At 40.1% G+C, this 9,153-nt stretch overlaps 1 protein-coding gene across 1 annotated transcript; it reads right to left on the minus strand.

Moving 5' to 3' along the window:
• Positions 1 to 807: 807 nt before the first annotated feature.
• Positions 808 to 3,016, minus strand: LOC131220235 (terpene synthase 10-like). Its single transcript, XM_058215193.1, has 2 exons — positions 2,750 to 3,016; positions 808 to 1,323 (listed from the first exon to the last, which is right to left on the minus strand). The coding sequence occupies exons 1-2, from the start codon at positions 3,014 to 3,016 to the stop codon at positions 1,021 to 1,023; spliced, it is 570 nt and encodes a 189-aa protein (XP_058071176.1). The 3' UTR covers positions 808 to 1,020.
• Positions 3,017 to 9,153: the final 6,137 nt, after the last annotated feature.

Below are 9,153 nucleotides of genomic sequence, written 5' to 3' on the forward strand. Positions count from 1 at the left end.
CACCATAAAATGACCTTGCAAAATGAATGGATGGTGCAGATATAACATGTATATCACAGCAGGATCCACAACACTTGTGAACGTGTGTTTCCGAGGTGAAGGATTTTCATTACTTCCATGGGTAAATCCAAACATCCCCAATGATGAATGGTCCACATCTAAGGTGGGCTCCGCATGATGGACAACGGGCTTTGAAGCTTTGGCCCACATGATGAATAGTCCAAATCAAAGGTGGGCTCCACATGATAGATGATCCACATCTAATGTCTACTATGATGGACGACCCACATCCAGTGTAAGAAGCATGAAGGGCATGCTTGTTTGTAATGGAGTTGTTGCAGTTTTATCATAATAATTATTCTAAAAAAAAGCTCTTATTTGAATATTTTACAATCACTATCATTTTAAATGACAGTTTTAGCTTAATTTTGAAAGTGATTTTACCAAAAAGATTATTTCTTACTAATTAAATGGTAAAACAGAAAGTCTTAATCCTCTATCTATTATTAGAGTTGCTCTTATTGAATTCCATTGGAGATACCAAACACGCCCTAAATTTCAACTTACCATCCAAACAATAGCTCAAATATTGCATAGATCGATGTTGCAAAGGCTCTTATGAAATTATTATTGGACAATTATTATTTTTTCATTTCTTTTCCCTTTTCAGGTGTCCAAACATAACATTAAAAAACACAAATACTACTGCAGCTTCCTCTTCGGTGTACACTTGGCAAACAGTTGCAGAAATCATAACCGTTGATCTAGTGAGCCATCCTGTTGATGGACTATGCAGTTTCCGAGAACTTCTACCTTCCCGTTGATGCGACTTTCTAATGTTGAATGTGGACTACTGATCTAACCGTTCCTTTTGCAGACTCACTAATCAGATGTCTATGACAGCCTGCGCCCCATACTTTTTATTTATTTATTATTATACTGCCCGTTCATGCCATGGCCCACCAGACCAACAGTCTCAATAACAGTACATGCTTGCTATGTGTACTGGAGGGCTTATCTCTACTCAAGCGGAATAGGTTGGACCAGTAATGACTTGATATGGTCCGTGGTGTGCTGGTCGGGAACACCATATCCATCACCATATTGGTACATGCAGTGGGCCATCCTTGCAAGATTTATGGAGGGACCCACAAGAGACTTGGGGAATGGAGAGTTGGCCACAAGATCAAGATCTTCATTTATCTTCTTCCAGGTGTCATTGATTAGACCTCCTATGTACTCTTGCGCAACAGCTTCAGAAACACCTGTCTCGTGCATGTGACATTGGATTGATTTTGGCACATCACCTCTCTCTCGTTCGTTCTGAATGAGCAAACAATACAATTAAGATGAAAGTAAATTTTATTTATTTATTTCGTGGGGGGGGATTACAATTAAATGTAGATACAGAGATGATACAGTATAGACGGTTGAACCCATAATGGGGTCTGGCCATCTCTTCCCAGCATGCATGGCAGTGTGATATATGAATCAGGACCGTCCATCTAATCTAAAGTACTTTAGATAGTAAGTGGTTCAAAAATTACATGGGCCCAAATGATTACCAAAATCTTATCCAAGATTAGAAATAAAAAATTTTAAAAAAGAAAAAAAAGAAAAAAAAGATTAGCGGTTGATATAAAGATTCCATGGACCTCTCTTTCTCACTAAATTGATCTTCCCAATTGATAAATAACCATTGTTTTAAAACCGGGACTCAAAATTGAAAGGGAAATACTGTGAGAGAAATAATGAGAACTTGATTAATCAGTGTCCAAATGGGACATCTGGGCTAGTGTGTGCCATGGATCCATGATCTAGACCATTGATGTGAGGCCAATTCTGGAAACATGATGACCCAACAAACAATTCCCAAGATGAAAAGGATCTCAACCAGTAGTGTGGAGAGTCTTGCAAGGGATGAAATTATAAAATTGTCTACTTTCTCTCTTTAAAAGGGTGAAAAAGATGGGAATTGTGGGCTCACGTTGATGACATCCAGCAGGTGAATCCTATCACAAAGATCAAACGAACTGTGGCTGATCAAACCCAAAGGTGGTTCACATCATAGGAAATAATATGCACTGCCCATAAACAACTAAGTTCACGCATAACCCAACCGATGATTTGATGGACCTGATTTTTTTGTTTGCGTAATCGTTCTGGTGGGGTGCATATGTTGGACAGGTTGAATTTCATACACTTTCCTTGCAGGTCTGTAATTGTCAAGTTTATCATTTTTTAAAGAAAAAACATAAATGAGTAATTTAGTAAACTCATTCCCCAAGAATCACTACCTCTAAAATTCGGTTGATGGAAGCTTTTTTTAATTTTTTGGTAAAATCAGTATTTTGAAGGATTTTTTTAAAAAATCCGTTGTTTTAATTTCACGGTTTTCCATTCGTGGTAAGTATAAAACCAGTTAAAAATTGCAAACCAAACACGGTCTTCTTATAAAACCGAGAGAGAGAGAGAGAGAGAGAGAGAGAGAGAGAGAGAGAGAGAGAGAGAGAGAATGTGAGGCCCAATCTGTTTTTAGCACCAGTAGCTATTAAGTTGAGCCCAAGAAGTCAGCCCACCAGAATGACTATTTTCCAGTCAGTCCTGGTCTAACCTAGTCAGTTCTGGAGTTCTGGAGTAGCACTAGGCCAGTTCTTAGATATGTTGCTCATGAATCCAGCCTAGGAAGCCTTCGTCCCAGCTCATTTATAAATCCATTTTTACCTAAAGTAGATCATGAGATACATACCGCTGAAGTTTCCAGATCGTCGGTGAGTCGATAGATAATAGATGGGCAGCGTATCAGATTTGGGTAGCTTCCAATGCAATCTAGAGCCTCCTTTGTTATGTTTTCTCCCATTAAAAAATATACATGAAACAGAATGATGGGCCCAGATGCTGTAACCCATGCATTGCTCAGATATTCTTCAAGCCCAGGGGTGTAACCGTTGTTGTACCATTTTGCTTCCAATAGGTTTGCTTTGCAATAATCAGCCCACTGCAATAAACATAACATTTCAACGGATATTAGACGGTTTGTTATGGGAAAGAGGTACTAGGCACAGTTTGGATGTGCCACCAAATCACAATTTTCCATTGGGCCTTGAAATAGGCCCAAAAAGCAAGCTCCATCTGTGACAGCTACTCTGTTTGATTTCTGGCGAGTTAGATGCCATCCACCCATTGGAAAGCTTTCAGCATGTCATGTTCATGCAACATCCAGCCCATATGAAGAACAAGGGGCCTTCGTGGAGTAGGACTGTAGAGAATATAGCTCTTTCCAATGAATTGGAAAAAGAGCGTGAATAGAAGATGGCTAGGGTTTATGATAGAGGCCAGATTTGAAGGTCTTAATGTTCAGGTATATTTTTTGAGCAAGAAAGTAAGTTTTCTCTCTTAAATGTCATTGAATTCTCCTCTGTTGGAACTCACATCAGGCTGTCGAAATTAAAGAAAGTCATTCAGGTCAGATGGTCCAGGCACCTCTCTAGGGTTGATTCAAACTGAATGTGGATGGATCTTCTGTGGGAACCCAAGTTCCCGATGAGGTGGGGTTGGTTGTGGAAATGATAAAGATGATGTTGTTTAAGCTTTCCACCACTACTACGGCAAGGATATTAACACTGTTGCTGAAGTAAAGGCTCTTTATGATGGTCTTAGGATATGTGCTTCTCTAGGCATCACCAGCACAGATGTGGAAAGTGAGTCGATTGTGGTGGTGGATTGCCTTCTGTTAGGAGTGTCAAGTCCTTGGGTGGCTAAGATTGGTTGGAAGAGAATCCATCAATTTATGGGCAGCATGGACGTGAGAGTTAGTCACATTTCGAAAGAATGGAATTTTGTGGCAGAAATTCTGGCCAAAGTAGAGAGCAAGTGCTGAAAACCAGCAGTTTATCTCAAGGGCTCCCCCTAGGGTTGTTAGAGGGGTGGTTATGGTAGACAACATGGGTCTTGTAAAGCATAGAGGTGTATCGATTGTATAGCTTTTTGTAATGAGCAGATATCAACGGTTGTGGGGTCAATTCCCCGACGGCTTTTATCCGTCGGAGTCTCCAAGTTATGACAATCACCAATTGGTTGGACCCACCACGAGAATCACCTCATGTAGAAACCAGTCCAATCCACTCATCAGCCAGAACACACTGGTATTTTGTGTGAACCACTTTATGAGTGCTTGCCACTGATTTTTGCACAAGGCGATCCTCATGGGTGGGCTAACCTATTAGATGGAGTTCGACATCACACACACGTGATGGTTTAGAAGTACATGTGCATCAAATCAGAACATTCAAATCATGGGACCCATTGTGGACGGTGAAAATAATTATCCTAACCCTCCAATATCAGACAGAAAAAAGACAGGTCCAACTAAAATGGTAAGCTATCCAAATTCAACAGTGTATAATAGATGCTTTAGATTGTTCGGTCGTTCCAATTTTCATTACATATATGCTCCGGTAATATATCCTAACCTATATGCTCCATCCATAATGGGGCCAGCGATTCAGATCTGATTGATGTACATGCATGCAACATGTACATTGTATATATGGTCACATTTATCAAAGAAATTAATGTTAGGAAGCTGGCATAGGAGACTGGCCTTTTGTATGCATAAATCCAAATAAAATAAAACTGGTGCAATGCCACTTTCTTTAGGTGTGGTACGATGTCCAAGCCCTGCTCCTTTAATATGTTATAAGCTATTTCATTGACAGTGTTGTAGAGAGCTAGAAAACACATCTTCATATATTGTGGAAGTTGTACCATCGCATTAATATCCCACCTGAACAGTCCAGATTGGAAGCATGATCAACACTCAAGGAAAACAGTTTAATCAATGGCCTTAAAATGTATTGTTAGTTACAGTAGAGCTATAGTTACAAAAAAGAGTTATAATTACATAAAAGGTTTTTTTTTTTTTTTTTCCATGAATGATAGCTAGTGACTCACACACTCGTGCGTAAGGGCACGCACACACACACAGGTCTCAAGTTCAAGTTGGGAGGACAATTAGTGACGTCCAACCCTTTTAATATGTTGGCCCCACAATGAGGATTTCAATATTCTTGTACGAGAGCGACATCCAACCAATTTACAATAAGGATTACATAGTTCATTTATCATTTGGGCCACACGATTAAAAACAATAGATAACAGCACATAAATAACAAAATGTAAGAGTGGTCCACCATCCACTTTTTCGGGATGTCCTAAAATGAGCGTGCCCAACAAATCTACAGAATTTATATCAAAAAATCTTTTTCGTGGGTCCAATATACATATTTCTTGCCCAGATTTCTAATACAATGTTGTCATTGCGGTTAAAGAAGAGGAATGTGGGAGCATCCTACTCACATGACGGGATTGAAATGACAAAGATACCCTTGGATGAAGGGTAACACATATTGCAATTTCTAATGCAGGGACATTTTCACACTGGGCTCGAGTGGGGTTACATCCGAGATGCAGGGGCACACTCGGGTGGGCAGCTCATGTGAGGCGGGCCCCACCCGTGTGAGGCAGTACCCATGTGATTTGGGGCCCACAAGGGAGGTTCGGCCAAGATCCTAACCTATGAGATGTGGGGACTGAGCTATGAGATAAAGGGATTAATTCACCACGCTCTATTAATTCGAGCTTTTAGATCAAGTGGTTAATTGTCCTACATCAAATTGATATCAGAGCGTGAGGTCTCATGTTCGAGACTCCTCACCAGGGGTAATTAATGTTAAGGGTCAAATATTACATATTAGACCCCAGTTATTGCCTAGATTTACAAACATGGTATTGTTTAACGACACATTGGAAAAGGAATGGACGGAGTGGATTTGTCATGTACATCAAGGAGGGACCCACCTTACATGGTGCGTGTGCACAACACACGCACAGCCGCCGTGCACTGGACGGGTAGCCCGGTCAAAGACGGGCTAACCCGTCTTTCTTGGTGCGCAGGGACAGCGGACAGAAGTCCATCCGTCAGTTTTCGCTTGTGGGCCCCACCCATCATCCATTTCTATGATCTGCACCGTCCATTCGTCCCGTGGGGCAGCCACAACCCATGCCTAGGTGTCCCTTCTCCACCATGCAAGTATATGTGTGAACATCTCAGCCGCATGCAAGATGAACGGTAGTACAGAAGATCTTGTGGACCACACCGAATCCAATATGAAACTAGCTATTTATTACTGATTTTTCGAGAGTATCACAATGAATGGAGTGGATTTCTCCTTCAAAGCCGATAAATGGGCCCACCATCGCCACAGCGTCAACTACACTGCTCTGTTTCGCACTAGGCATCGGACGAAGTGCTGTGGGCCACCATCGGACATCAACGGTCCTATTCGGACTATCCAGTAGGAGACTAAGGGTCCTCTTATATAAGCCTAGTGATAAATTTGTAAGAAACAATGGAGATCCGTTGTTAACCATCTAAAAAGTGGACAAACGGTAAAAGCATAAATCTCATGGGCCATGCTGAATTCAAGCCCAATCGGTCCATTTCAGACCAAAAATTCGACGTGAACCCACTGGACGGAGTGGATTTCTTGTCTGACATCAATCCTGGGCCCACCAATCATCATAGATGCGTAAGATCCTCTCTTTTGATTCCGTTGCGTAAACAGAGGGTTTCCGACTCGGTTACAGTAGCCTCTTCAACTGACACAGCCATCGCCTGCTGGCTATAAAAGGGAGTTTGAGAGAGGAAGGAGGGTATCAGATCCGATCAGGGAAGTTTGGAACGTTGAGGAGTTCGATTGGCTTGACGTCGAGCAGGCAGAGACATAGAGTATTCTCTTTTGATTTTGATTTTGATTTTATTTAAGATGTTTAGCCTTATCATCATGCTAGGTTAGACCTCTTAGCTAGCTAGGGCTAAGAGGTGAAGCTTGTAGCGTGATGAGAGACTTTTTGCTGTGCCTTTTGTTTAGACTGAACTGATGTTGATTTTGGTTTAATTAAAGGAATGTTTTTAGTTTTTAATGGTCTGTTGTGACTAAAATTACAATGGGTCTGCAATGGCTTTGAGCATGTTCTTTTCCTTTTGATGAGTATGATATCAGGAAGCCCTATTATTCACTATTGTCTCCTGGGCATGGTCGGATGACGGTACCCTTCCTAACCTTCATACATCTTATGATTAGTTGTTAATTAGTTTAATTCGGTGGTTTGCTTTATCTACTAGGCATGGTTTGGTGATGAAATTCATTTTAATTCATATACCTTTCATCACTTGAAAACTAGATCAAAGAAAGTTTAGTTTGATTTTCATGGTTATACCCTTCAATTGGATGAAGATGGGACTCTAAGTCCAGTTGAGTTCTTGAAGCAGGCATAAGATCTCCCTGATCTCTATAAGTGGATCCTCTGAATTCTTAGTTTCCTTCCTCTGAATTCCTTAAAATTTAGATTAATATTTCACCATTATTCCTCAAACTACAATCGATTTAGATTTCATCTTAGTCTAGTTCTAGTTCTACATAGTTTTAGATAACATACAGTTTTCAGTCCCTTGGGATTCGACCTCGGTCTTACCGAGTTTATTACTACATCACAACCCTATACTTGGGGAGTGAACAATTAATGCAGGGACATTTTCACACCAGGCTCGAATGAGGTTACCTGTGGGATGCAGAGGCACACTCGGAGTGGGTAGCTCATGTGAGGCGGGCCCCACCCGTGTGAGGCGATACCCATGTGATTTAGGGCTTACGAGGGGGGTTTAGCCAAGGTCATAACCCATGAGATGTCCAAAAACATGTTCACAACCCCAAGTGTAGGGTCGCGATGTAGTAATAATCTCGATAAGATCGAGGTCAAATCCACATGGACTGATCTTGTACTTTTCTGAAATTAACTGGAAGAAGATGTAAAACTAATTCTAAAGTGATTGAGAGAATAATTGTGAATTAAGTAATTAAAACTAATAATTTAAAGGTAGGAACTAGGGTGCTAAGGATCCACCTGTAGTGATCAGGGAGCCCTCTCACTTGATTCAAGTAACACAATTTAAATTGGAGTCAAATCCTATCAAATTGGAAAATATATTAATAAAATCAAATCCGAACTTCCATTGACTTAATTCTCAATGAAGGAGAACTATGATAATTGGCAGAGATTCCATCACCAAAATATGCCCATGAGACAATGACAAACAATAGGATATACCAATCCCATAATCTCAATCAGTTCGAGCTTTTAGATCAAGTGGTTAATTGTCGTACATCATTTTCCTTTCTCAAATTTAAAATTTTACATTCATCCCTGTAAATAACTATAAGGATTAAATGACCAAACACCATAAACATTATATATAATAGAGGCAAATATTAATGTTGTACAGGTGACAGATGACTTCATGCACAACTAAGATAAAAAGCAATCAGGCCCAAAGCCTTGAACGATGCAGGGATGAACATTATGAGGTCGATCACCGTCTTCCTCAAGGGGATAACTACTCTGAATCTACGGAGCTTCTCTAGACTCCTCATAGAGATCCCTTGTGGATGAAAACAAGAAAATAAAAATGAATTCTAGAAAATTTGAAATTTCATTAATAGATAATAAAAACAATTTACAACCCTTTAAATAGGGATACCACACCTTGGAAGAAGTTTCAGAATCAAATTCCAACTCAAACTCCCTAAAATTCCTAACTTACTACAAATAGTAAATTTACTATTTATAGTAAGTGTCCTATTTGACATGACCACATTATTTTCCTAATTATTCTAAGAACTTTTCATGTTGGACACAAATCCTAAAGCCTAATGGATAAAGAGTTGCAATTAAACCAAAACTTACTAAAAATAGTAAAAATGGAAATAAACATGGAATTCGACCGTTAATTTGAATCTCACAAATTTGGCATGGACAACCTAGCAAAGCCAAGTTCTTTAGCTAAATTAACTTATTCTTCCCTAAAATCATATATGGTACGTCGAGTAACTCATTCCAGTTTGTGAAATATACCTATTTTAAGGTTTTGACTGTCTCGATTACTTCTGCCTCCAATTGGGCCTTCTTTGATCTGTCTTGGACATGAAAGTGTCCGCGACCTGCTCTATGTCAGTCCCCTCCAGTTAAAAGAACTTGTCCTGCTTTGGTTCATGATACTCGGTCATGCGCGCCCCGTAACGATACCCGGATCAA

The sequence above is a fragment of the Magnolia sinica genome, chromosome 12 (assembly GCF_029962835.1).
Source record: "Magnolia sinica isolate HGM2019 chromosome 12, MsV1, whole genome shotgun sequence".
NCBI lineage: Eukaryota > Viridiplantae > Streptophyta > Magnoliopsida > Magnoliales > Magnoliaceae > Magnolia > Magnolia sinica.

What these genes read in the sequence shown, in the direction of transcription:
- LOC131220235 (XM_058215193.1), bottom strand. Translation starts at nt 3,016, where the DNA reads ATGTTATGTTTATTGCAGTGGGCTGATTATTGCAAAGCAAACCTATTG. An exon ending in ACGATCTGGAAACTTCAGCG is followed by an intron (nt 1,324 to 2,749) that starts GTATGTATCTCA and finishes TTGCTCATTCAG; the next exon opens with AACGAACGAGAGAGAGGTGA.